Here is a 20378-nt window from a genome sequence, read left to right on the forward strand (position 1 = left end):
TAATCGCACTCAAAATTTTGGATATGATGGATAATATGAATTCATTCTCAAAACGATGAAACGTTAGTAGAAAATTCATATCCACAACTAACGAAAAAGATTATACGAAAATTTCATGATGACTTCATTCAAGAGTATGCTCTTTTATCGTTCCACCCGAGCTCCCGAGCTCGTTTCTCCCATGCTTCCGAAAGCCTAAGCTCTTCTGCAAGTTCTGCTTCTGCCCTCTCCCTTGCTTCTTCACAAGTTTCCACCCCTACATTACATTTTTCTGCCTCCCTTTGGAAGAGTGAAGAGACTTTCCTAGCCCCCATTAACGCTGCATCGGCACGTTGCAGGGTTTCGTTGGCGACGGTTTGCTGCAAACTTAGCTCCTCCGACATCAAGGCGATGATGTCCTTCTCCATCTCCTCTTTCATTTCTGGTTCATGTTTTCCGCAGTCTGCAAATTAGTGAAAGATATGACATTGACAATGTTTTTCGTCTGAAACACGAAAGCAAGTTAGCTACAGCAGGGATGCCACTGAGACAACATTACACGCCAATCATGCACTTCTATGAGTTTTCATTTTACCAAGTGACAACGGTGATTGACTTGAGATACAACCACAGTGGCATCACGTATAACTAAATTTTCACACAAATGGATGCATGACAGGTGGTTAAACTGACCTGAAATTGAGCTATTGATAATATCTGGTTAAGTAAGAAATGAAAACAAAGGTTAATATATATGAAATATTTCCAAAATAAATTCCAATATAATCAAGAAAATCAGCGTAAATCTATAGTGCTCCGATGTAATCTTTAGTGATGACTGGACTCGCGTGTTTTAATCTAAACATTTCAATCTAACTGTTCATAAAACAATTTATCACATAGTGTACTGTAGAACGACTCGATTTCAATACTACTTTACAATTTGCTCAACAAGACCAAATCGAGTGACATCATGTGTTCTGCTAAAAATAGCAACATTTCTACATTTGGGGAAGTGAATCTCACCTACAGGTGCGGAATCGAAATCTGTTGAACAATCACAAGGACATTGCGGACACGAACTGTTCTCCTTCAAGCTCCAGTACAACGTTGGACGTACGACAGCGTACCCGACCAGGCACAAACCTACTAACACAAAAACCAGCCTCAGAACACCATTACTGCAATTCCCATGTTCTGTCAGATGAGCCATCAGTTTCCAGAACAAAACCCAAATTTGGTTTGATTCCGAAAATGCAGGTTGCCCAAGATCAGATATCAAAAACCCATTTGAGGATTTCAATAAAGCTTCGACCTTTGATTGCTGGCGTCTGGGAGTGTGTGCAAAAATTGGACAATATCCAATCAAAGATGCCCACTTTTGTTTCAGGTGGAATTTTGATCTCTGTGGGTGTGTGAAAGACAACCTCTGCTTTTTTGCCGAAATCAATGAGACCTAGATCCCGGTAAAGTGTAAAGGAGTAGAGAGAGAGAGAGAGAGAGAGAGAGAGAGAGAGAGAGAGTGCTAGTGTGAGAGAGGGAAGATACTGTTTACGAGTTTGGGTTAAATAAGAATGCTGCTTTACCCTTTAATGATGGTGTTTGGTTGAAAAAAGGATACATCTGTTTTGTGAAATATGCGGTCTGGCTAATGTTGATAAATCACGTGTGACTCTCAGCCACGCATATTCTTGTATGTAACCGGTTTTATTTCGCTTATTAGCATCTCTCTTATCACATGACATCTTATATTAGTATCTCTTTCATTACGTAACACATTAGTATCTTTCTCATTACGTGACACGTGTTGCATGAACAGAAAAACACCAAGGGAGCATGCCAAACTGGGAACGAAAATGTACTTATCACTTTCGTGTCACATAAAAAGAGAGAAAAGACAAGCACACCGGGTACAAATATGTGCTTCATTTCACTTGTTTTGTTCAAATGGACGATATTCTAAATTACTCGTGCAACATGTACTTCACTTCACTTTCCATACTCTTTGAGCATGCCATTGCATGTGCTAGTTTTGTACCTGAATTTTCTGTATTGTAAATTGTAATTTGGCAGTTAGTTCAATGCAATTAAAAGATACACCAAATAAAATATCTGCTTTACAAAGAAAATTTCCTATGCATAAACTGATGTTGCTAATTTCTACTTCCAACACTCAAGAGATACTATGAACATACAACAGTTAACTACAAGGTCAAATCAAAAGAATTCCCAACCCATATGCTAAAATAATCAGTTTGGTTCAAGAACTGCAATTCGTTTGCGGAATTTTTTCATCAGTTTCATGCCAGATCTCGTCACCGTCTCCGTTGTCTTCTTCCGACTCAGCTAGTTTGTCGAAAAAAGCATCGAGGTACCAGGGGCAACGTTCGTTCCAATCGCCCCTGTTGGCATGGGCTCGCCACTTTTGGTCGGCTATCATTTCGGGTGATAGACCCCATTCTTGCAGTTCTTCCTCAGTGTGATGAATTGCTAAGCTGTACTCTCCACCTTTTCCTAATTGCATCACTCGAAATTCACAATTCCCAAGGTTGTTTAGGTGCTCAAATTGCTCGACCGTCCACTTGAACCACTTCATGAGGAAGACGCGTGATGTTAGCCCATGTGATATGATTATGAGATTGAGGTCATGGCAAGGGTCATGGCGATGCCTGTTCATGTCTATGTCCCTCCATAAGGATTCAAGAAAACCTGCAATCATCTGTCTCATTAGACAACATGAAATATGTAACACCAAACCCTTTATGCAGCAATCAAATGCACAGATACACATTTTCAGCGAACAGGAATTTCTAAACCTCCATATATTCATCTCATCACGAAGAGAGATGTCAAACTGACAGTACAATTCAAAAGATGCATATATGTGGAACCCAGTTCCATCAATTTAACATGTACAGAATTCTTAAGGATTTGTGTTCGGGTTCATATAGTTGCAAAGTGTAAGCATTGGTTATGTTGCGGTTCAATTAAATCGGACTTCAATTTACAGCTCTTGTCCTCCTCCACTTTTAAACCATGAATCATTTTCTCTTCAAAAACCTCTCATTTGCAAAACAATACTTTAATCATCATCATTTTTAACAAAAGCAATATTCTAAACTACACAAACTACAAGGAGGCGTGTTCGAACTAAGGTGCAAAAGGGCCGGCACACCACTAGCCAATTTGCCTAACCACACATGCATACTTCAACCATCATTTGGCATTTGCCCAATACCATTCTCTAAACAAAAGCATTCAATCATAAGATTCATAATATACACCTCCAAATGGAAACCCAAAATTCAGATAGCACCTAACTCTCTTTCTAAATGCAAACATAGGTTGGGCAAAGTTGGCCATGGCAATGTGCCGGCCTCTTAGCACCTAAGTTCGAATCCCCCAAACCCGCAGTTTAGAATATCGCCTTGTCAAAGTTCAGGCATTTATTTTAGATTCCATCACAAACCTTACTCTTACTTCTAGAGTAGTACTAAAACCCAATTTTAGCAAAATGTTTCACCAAATTCCAAACCACCAAACAACAAAAACAAACTTAAAGTTTTGAACTTTACTACAAACAACCAAAAACCCCATCTTGGGTTACTTCCAAAATGCTCAATAAACAAAACCCAAAACCAAAACGTAAGAAAAGAACCAAAAACAAAAAGGAGAAACGTACTCGAAACGCGATCGTAGACGTCGGCGGCGGACTCCCCCTCCGGAAACCGGTAGAAGAACCGGCCGAACCGCTCCCTGGTCTCCTTAATGGCCTTCATCCGCTCCTGCACTTGGAAGTTCCCGAAATCCTGCTCCCGTATCCGGCACTCCTCGCGGACCCCGATCACACGTTTCCTGGAGAAGGACCGTCCGATCTGGCTGAGCGTGGAGCGCGTCCGCTCGTAAGGGGAGACGTAGAAGCAGACGCGCCAGTTGGGGCTGTCAGCGCCGGTGGCGTCAGAGATGACGCGGTGGATCTCGGCGCCGGCGAGCTGGGCCTGGGCCAGCCCTTCTTGGGTAAGTGGGATTTTGTTGTCGGGGGTGGTGGTGTAGGCGGCGGTGTCGAGATTCCCTTGGGACTCGCCGTGCCGCATAAGGATTATCCGCTTCGGTAGAACTGGCTGTAATCTGCTCTTGCAATTTTGTTCCTGCATTTTAAGATCTCTCTCTCTCTCTAACTATCTCAATCTTAATCTCTCTATAAGATTTTGAGTGTAGAAAATGGAATTGAAAAATCAGAAATTCAAACGATGGAGTGTGACAATGTTGGCATCTGGTTTTTCACTTCCATAATTTATAGACTCTTTCTAGTTCTTTTCACATTACTGGCATCTGATTTTTTCTAATATTCTTTTTTCACTACACGTTTTTCTTTTAAGAAAATTAATAAAAAAAAAGTTTGAAAACTTTAAGTTTTAATGATAAAGGTAAAATAAAAAATAAAGTAAATTAATTTTTTAATGTAAAGATATAATTTTTCGTTAAAATAAACAGTACTGTAAATTTTTCATTAAAACTTTATTTTTTCTTCTCTCTTTTGTCAGTACACATTCTTTACTTGTTTACAACAGAAAAATTAATCTGTTTGTAAAAAAAAAAAAAAAAGTAAAAATATTAAAACGTATTGTGTGGAATACAAACCTAAATTGTCTCCAATCCTTAATCCATCTCTTGATGGTTCAAAGTTGTCGGCAAGATGAAAACAATATAATCTAATAGAAAGAAGAAACTAACTCAAAAAAAAGGAAAACTTATAACGAACAAAGTCACACAAACAACCATACAACTCACATCACTAGTATTGTCCTTGAATAGAATTTGTCTTCATTCAATCTGATCTACACAAAGTGATGCACATATATTACGCTTAATCACTAACCCTCATCCATTGTGTTCCTACCTACCTAAACCGATGCTAGACTGCTTATCACGGCTGACCTAACATCGAGCGGTTATAAATAATTTTAAATTTTTTTATTTAATATTGAATACAAACAGTACCTGACGAATACTGACTGCGTGATGTGCAATGAAAGAACACGGTTCACGGATTCCTAGAATCCTCACAAAGAGGATCCGGAAAGGATCTAGATAGATAATTGGAAACCACCAAATCCGCAAAGCAAGCCTACACCTTAAATCGTACCAACTAAGGGCGAATGGAAATAGGGACAATCCTAGGACCAACCAAGTCCAGAAAATATATATGTGAAGTTCTTTTGAGGACCCTCCGAATGTTTGGTACATGTTTTTTTTTGCTTATTAAATGTTTGATGTAATGCATGCTAGGCATATCTCGACAGGTTGCGTCAACATGTTGATATGTTGCATCAACATCACGTCATTTCTATCACACTCATCAGATTACTTCAGCATATGTTGTTATCTGTTGACATGTACACAACACACTAACCAAGTGAACAAACTAATCTTTTTTTTTTTTTTTTGCACGCATCACGCTCTATTCTTACTTAAAAAATTATATTTAACACTATGACCCGAAGGTTCAAATCTTGTATCCGCCTAGTAACAACGTGAGCAAATGGATGTCTATCCTTTTTTTATTTGAGGTTTGTAGTTTGTGAAGCAGCCCTTGATGATGGCTCAACTCTTTGTTTTTTGTATATATTTTTGGTAAGCAAGTTGACAGTGCATGACCAGCCCTAGTGGAAAAGGAATAATAATAATAACTGATGAGGCATACGACTTCAAATCTAAAGAAGTTTGAAGCAAGAATTCTTCCACTCTTTGAAATTTTGAGATATGACCAGAAACATTGTAGGTTGTATACATATCCTTCCACACGTCTAAGTTTTTCTTGTATATGTTTACTTTATCAATGGATGTATGGTTGTCTAATGTTTGTATTAACTAACCAAAAGTATTAGAAGGAGAATAACATACATATATCTATTCAAATATTAAGATAACAACCTAACATATCAAAAATCTTAAACAATCTCTAATGTCGGATAAATTTTAAGATGTGAGTGGATCTACTATTAACACCTCACATTTTTTTTATTTGGCACGTAGGAGGGCAGAACGTGAGGATTACATTTGACCTAATAAAAAAATAAAATTAAAAAAATGAAAACCATACTTGGGGATCACAAAATTATTTGTTCATTTCAAGGAAAAGAAATGTTTATCTTGTGAATTATGGTGACCCACTTCTTCGGGTCGCGACTTACGTTTGGGTTCGCCCACTTGTTGGAATGAAGTTCGGGTCCAGATCCAACACAATACCCAGCCCAGATCCGACGGCAACGAATAAAAGAAGGAAATGGAAAAAAGGGATGGAGACGCGGGGAATCGAACCCCGTGCCTCTCGCATGCGAAGCGAGCGCTCTACCATATGAGCTACGTCCCCGTCGTTGTACCTGTGACTAATTAAAATTGTTCTATTTATTCTGTTATATATAAGAGCTTCCAAACAAACTGAATTTGGTTTACTCCAGCTCCAGTGATGAAATGTGATTAATAATAATCATGTTCTAAAAATTCCCGGCTAGGCTGTCCGTTGTCCCAATTTATCCTGAGACATTTAAAAATTAAGAAATGACGCCTAGACCTGCTTAGGCACCCGTCTAGTCACTTACCTAGGTCGCAGCTCACTAAGATAGAAAATAGATAACTTTCATTTTGTATGTTATTTTTTTCAATAAATTGTAAGAGACTTGTTCAATACTTAGATGAAACACACATTATATGCTTGTTCATCATATTTTCATTATGTTTCAATACTTTATAATGTATATGTCATTCTATTTTGCAGTTTATGTTGCATTATATATTTTTTAAGTATAAGCAGACACTTATTTATACAATATATAATAATTTTACTTAAATCCACATAGGTCTCCTAGACCTCGCTGAGCCGCCAAGGCACTAGGCCCCAGCCCGCCGCTTGACTAGCATTTAGCGTCTTTTAGAGCTAGATATTAATTTGTTGTTAATTATTGTTTCCCCAACCACTTTGACACATCATTACTGAATTGACATTCTTTATGGCGGTGTTATGATTAGATGGTATAAAGACGATGAGGTTACATCACAAAACTAATTTGCAATATGAGAAATATATCAACTACTTATAAGGACATGCACTATAGATCAACAAACGGGAGTGACACACGTGACTGTTGGGTACCACAAATGAGATAACCTGCTCTGATACTGTAAAAATATGACTACTTGAATTGATATGATTCAATGTATACAATAAATATATATTTGAGCTAACGGTCAATACTTCTGTATTTTTCATCCACAAACTCAATAAATTTAATCTTAGTCATTGATCTTGTTCGTTGTGGCTTAAAAGTTATCTATTGGGTGAGTAGTGAGCATTATTTAAAAGGAAATGATATTTTGATTTTCATTAACGAAAGAAAATGATTTGTACACAAAAGCTAAAACATAATTAAGCAGTAAATAAGCAAATAATTGAGCAAACTAATTACAACAACTTTGACTAAAAAAATTATTGGCTTTATACATCTCTATATAGCTAAGCTCTAGATAACTCCAACTGAGTCTAGTTATGAGTTACGATTTTATTATCCGATATTGATTTTCTTTTTGATAGATTTATGATTTATCCATAAAATTACTAATTCTTTATCAGAAGAAAAGTCGACCAGAATAAAAATGGAGCAATTGACCCAGAAGAGAAAAGAAGAGAAAAGCAAGACACGAAGTAGGGAAACTATTAAAATGAAAAAATTAAGAAATGGAATATGCTCAATCATATGAGATTTTTCATTTTAGATAATATAATTATAGAATGCTAGACAGGACACAAACGTCGATATGTCCGAGTGGTTAAGGAGACAGACTTGAAATCTGTTGGGCTTCGCCCGCGCAGGTTCGAACCCTGCTGTCGACGAAATTATATTTTTCCACTTTGAGCACCTTGAACTTTTTATTTCATTTTGTTTTTAATATGAATACTACATCAATGTAAACTACAGTATAAGAAAGGTTTATCTCGCCGGTTGTAACATCTGAATAAGAAAACTTGGCGATCAATTGAGAGTTAATTTGTATAAGGTCACAAAATATTTTCGTAGAAGACGCTCTATCGTAGTGACGAAAATCAATTATGTATATGCACTTTGATGCGGATTTGATTTCTATCATTTTTTTTTATTCCTTAACAACTAACAGTTTAACCTTTTTGTGTTTTAGGGAGTATCAACACTAGAGATGAAAATTGTTTCTTCACCTTAGTTGAAGAGGAGAGAATTGTTAATGATGTACTAAATATAGATGGTTCGGATTATGAAAATACATTGAGAAGTAGACCAGACAAAATGGATATCAAAATGTGTGTAAAAAATGTGTATCCCCTAATCCTAAACTCTCTCTATATACATATATGGAAAGGATAAGCATACACTATTATTCTCCTCCCACATGTGTGTCCTTGTATGATACTTGTTTCATTTTATTTATTCAATTTGATGATCAAAATAAAAAAGTGTGCGCGAACAGCTAAAAGAATGTGTGAAAATCAACGCTCATGTATATCCCTGTCCTTGCTGGCTAATCTATAAGTTATATATGTACAGAGCAGCCCAATAATTGTGGTTTGTGAGTGGAACAACACATGAAAATGCAGCTTCCAACCATACACACATTGTCAAATAAGAAAGATATATGCGTCAAACTCTAATAAGATATTTGTTTTTGTATTTATGCATTAATGAATATGAGTTAAACCATGCAAAAGTATTAAAGATCGATGATTATTATAGTATTACAACTTACTTAATTTGTGATTTATTATTGTTAGGAATCATTAATAAGCATGTGTAAAATGTGCGGTTAGTACGTGTGCATGAGTGTGTTAATTTGTTTTTCATACTATAGCTTATGTTTGAAGCCTTGAACACATAACGAAATCTTAAAGCTAGTTTAAAGCATGTTACAACATAAATGAAATCTATTCCATAACCAGTTAAATATGCTGTAACAAATTAAGAACGGTAATAAATTAGATAACTAATAACTTTAATTGTAAATGTATTGTTAGTTTGATAACCATTTTGATTTTGATTTAATCTTTGCGTTAGGGATAGAGAGATACGTTGGAGAAATAAGAGATATAAAATAGTGAAGAAAATATAGTTCAAGAGATGCAGAAGAAATACACAAATAAATCATGGAAACTAAAAATCAAAAGTCTCTGTAAGTTGTTTTTACTTCCAAAATTTTACTTCTACTCTTTCATCTTTGTTTCTCTCTCTTCGTCCACCTCTTTCTCAAATATAATTTCTTAACATTTTAAAAACAAAAAATAAAAAACAAAATCCGCAAATAAAATGATCATCCAACGAACATACATATTTCAACAATTAGATACACACACACACACGTGTCTTAGGGTGCTGTGATCATATTGTAGCTGGCAATGACTTTTTTTTGTTGGTCGAAGTCTTCCCTAATGGTAGCACTCAACAACATACACCCCAGAAAACCCTAACCCTTTTAATTTCGTCCCTTCATTTTTTTTCGTCTTTAATCTGTACGTCACCTCGCAAAAAGTCCCTCTCAATCCAGTTTTCTAGTTGACTTGTGATGATAAGAATATTATCTCAAGCTCATCTTATATAGTAAGAACTATGAATTCAAACTACTTGTCACCCCAATTATATGGCCAACATTCTAACCTATATAAATGACTTATGCATATCTTAACTTCAACAAGAATCCCATGAAGCTCATGAGACTATAAAAGTAACTATGGCGACGAAAATTTCGCATCTTATAATGACTGATAACGGAATAATAGTTTGTTGGGATCGATACTGAAGGAACGACTTCAAGCTAACAAATCTCTCTATTTTGCAATGGTCCAAAATATTAATTAAAAAAATATAACAAAGACAAATAATTCGCCGAATAATGTTAAACTTTCATTGGTATAGTTTTCGTCTGATAATATTGAATTTTGTTGGGAGAAATAACCTTTTCTGTCAAATACCAGGTTCACCTTGGAGAAGTTTTGCCACGAAAAAAACTCTTTTTTTGCAGTGTACGTAAGCATTGTTTAGTGGGTAATTCTTACTTTACCACTCTGAAGTATCGTGGTTTTTAAACTTTCATAGATAAGTTTTTTCTTGATCTGTTAGGCTTTCCGTTAGAACCTCCATTAACGCATGACGTGACGTCCACGTGGATAATGATTGAATACCAAGTGGCAATCTGACCCCACATGGATATTAAAAAATTAAAACAATAAAAAAAATTGAGTTTAAAATGAGAATTACGCTTGTTTAGTTTAACTAGCTAGCCAATCAAAATTAACACGTATGCAACGTGTTACCAAAGTTTACACAATCGACTTGTATTAGAGTGCATGCTGCATAATAACATGCATAATATTGTAGCCTAGTTCATTCTTTTGTGTTTGTTAGGCCATCTTTAACCGAAGGTTGGTCAAAGAGCTCGTTTTAGCTTTCTGGTCCTTCAAGAAATTAATATTTTAATAAACAATGCATAACCATATTTCTTACCATCTCCACCGAGAGCCAAAGGATTAAACAAATTAAATGTAATATAATTAAACATTTAAAATAAATTATGAAGGGAACTACAACTACACTTATATTATAATTGTCCCACATCGGCTGTGAGAGATAAATGAGCAAGGAAACATGATTATAAAATGAACATCCCAACCTTGATCAAATTACCTTTCTAGGCCCAAAAAATCTAAACCTATAATTAAATATTTATTTGAAAATTTTGGCCCCAAAAAAAAAAAAAAATTGATGTCAGCATGTAACCTGGTTGGGGGTTGGCTGGCTGGTTGATTTGGGTCAACCGGTTGGCCCTTTAACTATTTTTTGTTCAGTGAGGCCTACGAGTTATTTGGCTTGATTTTTGATTGAAAACGATTTTCAAGCTATTTTCGATTCTCTGAATCATTCGTTTAAAGATGACCGTATCTCCTGCCTTCAGGGTCTGCGTTTTCGGAGCCCTTCATCTGCAGAGCCTGCCTGCTGTCAACAGCAGAGATTCCTCACCGTCTTCACATTAAATTGGCAGAAAACTTCTGAGACACGTCAACCATGCAATTTATTTTACATTTACACTCACAATAGTACTAATGCTAATTAATCAACTTAATTAGCACGTACATAAGATAAAATACACCGATCTTGAAGCATACATGACCTAGCTTCCTAATTACTAAATTCCCTCTCTAACATTAACTTTGACAAACAATAGGAAATCTACAAAAAAAATTCATCGAAACTTCGAATGAACTGATTCAATCTTGATGTAGAGAGAAAAGTAAACTGTTTTAATCAACTTGATTAAGCCATTTTCCCACTCTACCATTAAATGATTAAGTTGGACCCTTAAACCCTAATTACTAGGAAACGGTGCTCTAATTAACTACACGTGCACACTTGCCTCCTTCTCAACGCCGACACTTGAACATCATGCCATGTTTTCCTGATTTTCTAGCCAAGTGATGAGCTCATGCTATCATCACCTGGTTGTCACGCAATGCTGGTGCTGGCTCCACATAGGCAAGTTGCCGTGATGGTTGTGGTGATGGTGATGGACATGGTGGCGGTTCACCAGATTTTGACACCGGCGAAACCCTTCTCCTCCTACCTTCAGCTTCCACTCACCAACACTCTCCTCCTCTTTCTCCTCACTAATTATTTCCTCCTCCTCATCAATAAATTCTTCCTCTTCTTCTTCTTCTTCTTGTACTTCTTCTATGCCTTCTAATATTGGTTCTTCCTTTTCATGGATGTGAGGTTCGTGGCTAACAAGATTCAATCTCAACCGTCCACCTTCACGATAAGCTCTCAAAATCTCAGGTCTATAAATCTTTACCTCCGTAAGCTCCAACCTCCCATCTTTCCTCTCAGGCCTCAGATAATACCTTGGATGTCCATTTTGGTTCAATGATGAAAGCGGGGGAGGAAACTTCTTGGGCTCCACTCTCCTCTCCCCCATCCTCGTCCATTTCGGCGCTCTCTTAATCGAGTGCCTCATCATCCTCAAACATGCATCCTCCTCGATACCATCTTGATCATTCTCATCAACTTTCTCAGGAACATGGCTAATTCTTTCAATGATCTGATGATCGTCCACCAGCCTCTCGTCCGAGCTTTCAAACCCTAGACTCTCCGTGCACGACATCAAGCCGTCCACAGCACCTCCTATGTCGTCTATGAACCCAAACCCACCTGGATCTCTCTTTGTTCCAAATTCAAACACCACCGGCGACAAAGCTGGCGGTGACGAATCTGATGACGAGGAGGAGGAGGAAGGGGAGGCGGAGGAGGAGGATGATGATTTGATGGATGAAGATTCCAAAACAAGGGGTTGGCTTTTCATGCGATCGTTATCGGTTGCGGCGACCAATCCTAGTAACCCTCCTCCTCCTGATCCTGTAGAACTTAAAGGCGAAATGTAATGGTGGCATTTTAATGGGAGCTTTTCATGAGCATCAACGGAGGTGGGTTTTGTTGTTGCTGTTGTGGGGGTAGTATCTGTGGTGAGGCCAAGGATAGAGTGAGGGGTGATCTTTCTACAAAAGCTAATCATCATAATTGGATTTAACACAATTACAAAATTACTAAACTTATTATGTTTATATAGATTCAGTAGAGAAATGAATAGAAGGGTGAGGAGGAGGAGGAGAGGAGAGGAGAGGAGAGTAGTAATACATAGAAGACAAAGAAGAATGGAAGAAATTGGGTTTGGTTTTGTAATTTGTAAAGGAAAAATGGGGAGGAAAGAGAGGAGTGCGAATGGTATTAGTAATATAGACCTCTCGCCAAAGATAGAGCAGCCAAAATGCAGGATGAGAGAGAGAGTAGGGGGTGGTACTAGTGGGAAGAATGGTGAAGAGAGTGCCAGCGCGACAAAAGAAAAAGTAAAAAAAAGAAAGAATGGAAAAGGTCGTGAAGGAGAGGAGAGAGCAAAGTATGCCGGGTCCCACGTAAGATGGGCTCAGACTTCGGTCACATCTGCCATTATCTTCCACCAGTCTGCCTAACGCAATCCTCATCACTATCTAGTCTATCTTGTCTTAACAATTACTTGTTTTTCTCTCCTTTTTTCCTTCGTTTTTTGTTATAGTTTATTTCGTTTTATACCAGTGATATTCTGCATTGTCATTGGTATCAATATTCCATTGTAAATTTTGTTTGTAAAAAGAGACCAGCTAGTGGTTTCGTCATCACAGTCCATCCTTTCAAGGATTCGAAAAATTCATAGAGGTATTTCAGTTTTTCTGTAGCCACTATCGTGTGATTCATCAGCTTCGAGAATATTCCACTGTATAACTGAAAATAATCAGAATAATTTACTTTATTTATTATTTAAAGATAATTTTAAAAACATTTATCTAATTTATTGACTATTTGGTCATTCTTACAACAATTATGCTAACAAGTGATCAACCATCAATTTCTTTTATTCATGACTAGCTAACTAACTTTTAAATCAAATTAATTTTTTTTAAAGTAATTTTTAATAAAGAGAATGAATCATAAATATATCATTATTTTACGATGAAATTATGTTACTTTGGTAAAAAAAAAGAGAAGAGAAAACATTAATCTTGTATAAGTAGTCATCTAAAGTACGAGTGTGTGATTCGAAATTACATGAAGAGAATGAATGTTCATATATGAGATTCGATTTCTCAATATATGCAGCCTGTCAAAATTTCCTTTAGTATTTTGACGTCATGTCAAGTTTCAACATTGACGTGAGGGGCAGATGTGTATATATCAGATTACTGAATGTTTGCCATATCTATGATTGTGCTACCTGGCACTGCCGCACTTGCAGCTAGTGCTCTGTCCGACCTTCACTCTGCTTTATATATTCGGTTAATTATTGATGGCAATAGATCTCTATCAAATTCATCAAATTGGCTTTGATCTTCGACGAAGAAAACATGGTTTTGATGAAAATCCAATAAAGCAGTAAGCATGCAGTTTAGTTTACATCGCAGGGTTAGCCTTATGAGATTAATCAAATTAGGGTTAGGATTAGAGAATAGGACATAATAAAGGTCGATATTGTGGTTCTGCTTCACGTGCATGGGGTATTGGGGTGGACCTCCTGTGATTTGTTTGAACTTTGGTGATTCGATAGCATGAAAAAAGCAGTACGTGGCATACAGCCCAGAAATTAAAATTGTCGAGTATAACGATCCCATAATCACGTGATATAATTCGATAAATAAAAGATGTGCTTGAAATTTTATGTACTGAAAATACATAATATTGATAAATAAATACACGCGTTGAAATAATGTGAATAGGTTTTTTTTCATAAAAGTGTCATGAGGGAGAGAAAAAGGAAGCAAGAATTAAACTTAAGATCTTTTGATGTATAGTTAAATGTTTTTTAACTGCTTAAACTAAAAGCGTTTATGGATAATTAGATCGATACCACCTAGAAACACATCCATATGCATTCTGACTTGCGCAATGCTATTCCCACATATGTTTTTACTATTCCTGCACTTTTGCCATTTTTTGTCATTGATCTTCTTTCAATTCATTCAATCCGATAGTCGAAAATTAAGATAAATATGTAATAAGTAAAAATAAGGATCACCCCTTCCAACTTAAGCAGAAGCATTAACTTATGTATTTGTAAAAGGTAAGCTATTGATATTGGCATTTGGCAAGGACAATTTCCGCCGAAGGGGACATTGGTGCGACATGAAAATCTTAAAAGGTATCCCAAATATCCCAAATATCTAGATATAAGGTACTAAATCGAAAAAAAAATATCCTAGTATTTTGACAGGGACTTTTCCTTTAAAAAATAAGTTTCGAAGAAAGAGCAACGAGATAAATTGTACTTTTTCTGTGAGTCTACGTTATAAGTTGCTTTTTCTATGAGCTATAAGCGACCACATAATGATTGTGACTCACGTTTTAATTAGGAAGTAAAAAAGAATTGGTTAATTATCTGAGATATAGATATCTTATAGACCATTAGAAATTGTGCCCATGTTTTGTTGTTGGTGTTGAATGTATTAACTGCACCAGACATGAATAGTTTTCATACAAAACAACAAAAAAGATGTTATAGCATCTAAAAATCAATGAACAATTGAGACATCTTACTCATATATGAGCCTCAATCTCTATTTCAAATCCCTATTGAACAAAAGTCATATTTCTTCTTCAAATTGAATCGATATCATTGATCAAGCAATTAAACATTCATACTGACAAATAATTGACCCAAGAGTTGAGCAGATATATAGAGATTGGAAAAAGGGCAAGCAATTAAACTATATAATTTAACAAAAGTAAAGGTTAACTCAACTCTTCGAATTAAACTATATATCTAATTTACCAGAAAGCTTTGTAAAATTGACAGTTTACTTGATATAAGCACTTAATTTTCCTATTTAAAACAGTTTACCCATTCTTGATAAGTAAAATATAGTTTAAGCTTAACTTATTAACAGCTTAATACAGTTCAAAAGTATTTTCTATTGTGGCGAGAAGGATAAGCTAATAGCCAACCCACCTTTACTTTTTACTTTTTCCAGATGCATATGTACAGTTTACCTACACCCTTATACCATGTGTCTTGAGCTGTTATCTATCCTCCACTTGCAACATTTTCCCTCCTTTGCACGTGAACCTCGACTGCAAACGATTTCATCTGTTACCGGTTAATAGAGATGTCTTCTACACGACTGAACTAAAAAGAGGGAGAAAAAACAGTATTAGGAAAACACATTATACTCAAAATCATCACACTAAAGATATTTTCAAACAAATCACAATCCATCACACAAAGTGCATCCAACTCCAAGGCAAGACTAAGCAAACACACAAAATGTATAAAAACCCAAGAAAAGTAGAAGTGTAACAATATTGTTAAGCATCTGTATTTATTCACATAGATAACGAATATAAGAATTTGATGATCTTGTTACTCAAGCTCCAAGGAAAAATAAAATAAAACTCAATGGTTAAAATTAATCCTTATGCAAAATGTATTCCTCACATATATATCATTCAAGCACAATGAAATTCAATGATTTCAAAAAAAAAAACATCCTGATTCACTTGAGTTCAGGACATTCAAGTACAACGTAATTGAAATATATGCAAGAGATTCCATGAAAACATAACATACAAACAAACCTTAATTGAAAGTAGAAAGAAAAACTTGGACATGAAAACCGAAGCTAATATTTGTAACGGGTATAGTTTACTCCCATTATCATACTTTCTTTCTCTCACTGTCACAATCCCACCCACCGAATCAAAGATCCGCACAAATGGGTGACATCCTCACTCACAATGTTTCTCTTCTCTTCCTATTGTATAAACACATTGTACCATAAATTGGCTCTACATGAGAGAGGGAGTGAGGGAAGAAAGAGAGTGCAAAGAGAGAGAGAGAGAGCGCACAGAGTCATAAATCTGAAACATCCCAAAGTTACAAAAGCAATCGGACAAAGTGAGCACCAATGATACCACACCAGTACAAAGAGCATATCACTCACTAGCTAATCTAACTTGAAATGATAGGGAAAGAACCTTAACTGAGATTTTCAATCCACTGAGACAACCCAAATGAATAGAGAAAAACACAACTAATAAACACGAGGACAAATAACCTGAGAAGGAGAAACAAACTTCTATGCACAAAAATTTTGTGCAAGTAAACAAACATCCAGTTGTACTGAGACTTGAATGATCCATGTTTTCTAATATAACTTAAACCCAACCATGAATTTACAAAAATTTTGGGTAGAATTATTAACATAACTTAGAAAAAAGACTCAACTTTGCAATTAAATTTCTTACGTAACTTAAACCCGACAAATTTAACTAATTAGATTCATCCACAAAATAGATTTTAACATAATCTCAAAGAGTTTCTTCCACTACTACAATATATGCTATCACCGGCGGACGACAAACCGACGAGAAATCAAATTTCTGTCGAAAATTTGGCACAAATCCGACATTAAACAATGTAATGTCGCTTTTCAATAGCGACACTATTGCTAGCGTCGCGAAAGGGCTTCAGTGTCGCTTTTTGAGCTTAATCCGCCACTACACAGTGTCGCTTTAAAGCGACACTAACCTTAACGTCGGTTTAAAGCGACGCATACTTACACGTGCATCAGCCATTTAATTATAAATATGCAGTCTACTGTCGCTTTAAAGCGACATTATATTAAAATTAAATAAATAAAATATTCCTTAAACCGACGTTAGATAACAATTAAATAAATAAAATATAAAATCTAGTAACGGTCTTAACCGACACTATATTTGTTAATAATAATAAGGATAGATGGACAACTGCATGCAATTTCAATTAATTCCAACTAAAGTAAATTATATAATCAAAATTATAAATTTTAAGATCTAAATAAATAACAAAAACAATAATGCCAAACTGTACATCTAACATTTCACATAAAATCCAAAAAGTCGTCCGTCGTAACAAACATTAAATCCGACATTACAAACATAACATAAAAAAACAAAAAGATAGACCAATTATACTGTCGTATTTAACCGACAAGAAAAAGAACCAATTAAACTACCCAACCGAATATGCGCCTGAACGTCGTCCAGATCCTTCTGCTTGAGAACCTTCTGCTTGAGAACCTTCTGCTTGAGATCCTCCTCCTTGAGATCCTCCATCTGATCCAAAAATCCTCGACAAGTCCACATCAAATCCAACACCTGCAAGCATTCCAGAAAACCCCCCAACTGGAACTTCAGGAAAAGATCCACTAGGAGCAGCCATCTCAGGTCGATATACTAGCACTTGACAAAGTGGCTGCTGCATGTATGGCATGGACGACTGCTGCATGTATGGCATGGGCTGCGCAGGCATCAGATACACAGGATATGGAGGTTGCTGATTATGGCCAGCATACGGATATGCAGGGGGAGGCTGACTTTGGCCCGACTGTTGAGGAGGTTGACTGTGGCCTGATTGTTGGGTTCCCGGGCTATACGGTGGTTGTGGCTGAAATCTTTGAAAAAACCATGCAAACAACTGATTTTGCTTGTTCTCTAGTTCCGAAATCCGTTTATTATTATTTTCGTCCCTCATTTTCAACTCATTATTTTGAGTCATCAGCAACGCCATTGAACTCTTAGATGATCTCCTGGAGGAAATTGATGTAGAAGATGAAGAAGATGCATAAGACACCATATCAGGAGTCACACCATGACCGTATCCTCTGACTCTATTATACCTCTCAGGACCCATAGTATCAACATAAACTTGGGTCCTAAGATCTTCATTATCGTCTTGGCCCGACTCAATCAATGTTTGCAGGTTGCTCTCCATTGTTGACTTGCATTACAATTTTTAAAAACAAAAATTCAATCGTAAAACAGAAATATAAGCTATAGATAATAAATACTAATAAAATCAAATACTAACACGAAAAAATCAATTACCCCTGTATGCTCCGATGTTTCATCAATCCATGTTTTATCTTTTCGTGTATGACATTCACGAAAAAAGGTTACAGGATCTGCTTCTTTCCCATGCTTCTTCCGCTTTATCAAAAATAAAATTTCACACAAACAAATTAAGCAAACCTCATACTAAAAATAAATATAATTATTTAAAATTCATCATCTCTTCAAAATGTACAATCCATACATATTCTTCCCGCACTCTTGCAAACGATTTTGTACCAGTAGTATGGTTCATTGATTTTAATCCCCGATTAATCTTATTTTTTTCAGCAACCTCCTGAAAAAAATCGAACGAAAAAAAAAAAGATTATATTAGGCAACTTTAAAGTTATAACGAAATAAATCGTGTAAGGTTTACCTTTGTTTTGTCTCTATTCCAATATGCCAACAAATCATCCCACTGGGCAGGAATCACATCAGGAGGAGGCTCGCTGCGCACCTCTTCTGCTCTTTTAGTATAATACTTTTTTTTTAACTTATTTCTAAACTCTTTGTGCGCATGCTCTGCAATCTTAAGCGTCATATGACGGATCAAAGGCATTTTTACTATATCTGCATCTTCAAAAAAAATATTTCCCTACATACATAAAAACAAAAAAAAAAAAAAAAAATCACGCTAGTCAAATATTAATACAATCATTGACCTATTATTCTATTTTCAACTAAAAATAAAAACATCTATATATACCTTTATTCTATTCCAGAAAGCTTCCTTATCTTCTTCCGTAACCTTACGCCAATCTTTCTCCAACGGCAGATTTCTATAGTCCCTAACCTCCGCTGCTACATGTTTTGAAAAAGCACTAGCATTATCACTAATGCATTTTCCGGACGAATCAAACGAACAAAGCTGTTTCGTCCATTTAGGAATTGAGGGTCCACGCCTCCGTTGAGATGTACCTTGTTAATACAAACACACAATTAAAAACCAGGAAACAAATGTATATTTTCAGTTTAGCAATAATAATAGTTCAAACACACACACACAAAAATAAAAATAAAAACTGAGATTAATAACAATTAAAAAAAGAACCAGCATCACCCTCGTCCTCTTCCAAGTGACGTTCTTCAGAACGTTGATCTTCACGAGAACTATCCATAGCAAAATTTAATGGAAGGAGAAGGAATATGGCTGAAATGGGGGAAAGAGACGAGAGACAGAACTGGAAGGAATATGGCTGAAGTGGGGGATAGAGATGAGAGACAGAAGTGGGGATAGAGATGGGGAAGTGGGTGGGGAAGTGGGGGATAGAGACGAGAAACAGAGATAGGAAATCAAGAAGATTAAATGTGGATAATTGCATAGCGTCGAAATATGAACACTTTGCGTCGGTTAAAACCGACACAACGTCTGACTTTGACAGCAAGCCTACACAGACCTGACATACTTTGGGCAGAAAGCTACAGACCTGACATACTTTGGGCTTGACATACTTTGGGCAGAAAGCCTGACATAATTTTCAGACCATTGCGTCGGTTAAAACCGACGTTATGTGGCATAGTGTCGAAATAAGGAAGCATTGCGTCGAAATAAGGACCCATTGCGTCGAAATAAGGACCCATTGTGTCGCTTAAAACCGACACTATGTCTTATAGCTTTTGACTGAGGACAGTACCGTCTGACTGAACCATCATTATAGGCTAACATACTATGTCAGTACCGTCGAAATTAGGCCACATTGCGTCGGTTAAAACCGACGTTAGACTGACAGATTTTTATAACATCGAAATAAGAACAAGTTTGTGTCGAAATAAGATAAAATTTGCGTCGAAAAAAGAACAAATTTGTGTAGTGTCTCTGACAGAAAATCCATTGTAGCAGATACTCTCGAAATTGTATAATTTTGCATCGGTTAAAGCCACTATAAGCATAATTTGATATGATAATGACTGACAAAGTCTTCCAACCCATTC

The 20378-nt window shown here is 36.2% G+C and overlaps 3 protein-coding genes and 2 non-coding genes across 5 annotated transcripts; 1 reads left to right on the forward strand and 4 right to left on the reverse strand.

Moving 5' to 3' along the window:
• LOC137722734 (uncharacterized) lies at positions 1 to 1455 on the reverse strand. The gene is made up of 2 exons (XM_068461810.1): positions 1006 to 1455; positions 1 to 442 (listed from the first exon to the last, which is right to left on the reverse strand). The coding sequence occupies exons 1-2, from the start codon at positions 1190 to 1192 to the stop codon at positions 129 to 131; spliced, it is 501 nt and encodes a 166-aa protein (XP_068317911.1). The 5' UTR covers positions 1193 to 1455; the 3' UTR covers positions 1 to 128.
• Positions 1456 to 2052: 597 nt separating this feature from the next.
• LOC137723561 (phosphoglycerate mutase-like protein AT74H) lies at positions 2053 to 4260 on the reverse strand. The gene is made up of 2 exons (XM_068462760.1): positions 3662 to 4260; positions 2053 to 2688 (listed from the first exon to the last, which is right to left on the reverse strand). Exons 1-2 carry the CDS (start codon positions 4131 to 4133, stop codon positions 2240 to 2242), a joined length of 921 nt encoding a protein of 306 aa, XP_068318861.1. The 5' UTR covers positions 4134 to 4260; the 3' UTR covers positions 2053 to 2239.
• Positions 4261 to 6279: 2019 nt separating this feature from the next.
• On the reverse strand, positions 6280 to 6352 carry TRNAA-CGC (transfer RNA alanine (anticodon CGC)). Its single transcript has one exon. It is a non-coding gene; the product is annotated as a tRNA-Ala (tRNA).
• Positions 6353 to 7788: 1436 nt separating this feature from the next.
• On the forward strand, positions 7789 to 7870 carry TRNAS-UGA (transfer RNA serine (anticodon UGA)). The gene has a single exon. It is a non-coding gene; the product is annotated as a tRNA-Ser (tRNA).
• A 3085-nt stretch (positions 7871 to 10955) lies between these two features.
• On the reverse strand, positions 10956 to 12962 carry LOC137723163 (uncharacterized). The gene has a single exon (XM_068462338.1). It carries the CDS (start codon positions 12562 to 12564, stop codon positions 11488 to 11490), a length of 1077 nt encoding a protein of 358 aa, XP_068318439.1. The 5' UTR covers positions 12565 to 12962; the 3' UTR covers positions 10956 to 11487.
• Between the last annotated feature and the right edge of the window lie 7416 nt (positions 12963 to 20378).

Source organism: Pyrus communis, chromosome 17 (assembly GCF_963583255.1).
Source record: "Pyrus communis chromosome 17, drPyrComm1.1, whole genome shotgun sequence".
NCBI lineage: Eukaryota > Viridiplantae > Streptophyta > Magnoliopsida > Rosales > Rosaceae > Pyrus > Pyrus communis.

Coding starts and splice junctions, on each gene's coding strand:
- LOC137722734 (XM_068461810.1), bottom strand. CDS start 1,192: ATGGCTCATCTGACAGAACATGGGAATTGCAGTAATGGTGTTCTGAGG. Junction 443..1,005: donor TTTCGATTCCGCACCTGTAG/GTGAGATTCACT, acceptor ACTAATTTGCAG/ACTGCGGAAAACATGAACCA.
- LOC137723561 (XM_068462760.1), bottom strand. CDS start 4,133: ATGCAGGAACAAAATTGCAAGAGCAGATTACAGCCAGTTCTACCGAAG. Junction 2,689..3,661: donor CGTCTACGATCGCGTTTCGA/GTACGTTTCTCC, acceptor AGATGATTGCAG/GTTTTCTTGAATCCTTATGG.
- LOC137723163 (XM_068462338.1), bottom strand. CDS start 12,564: ATGATGATTAGCTTTTGTAGAAAGATCACCCCTCACTCTATCCTTGGC.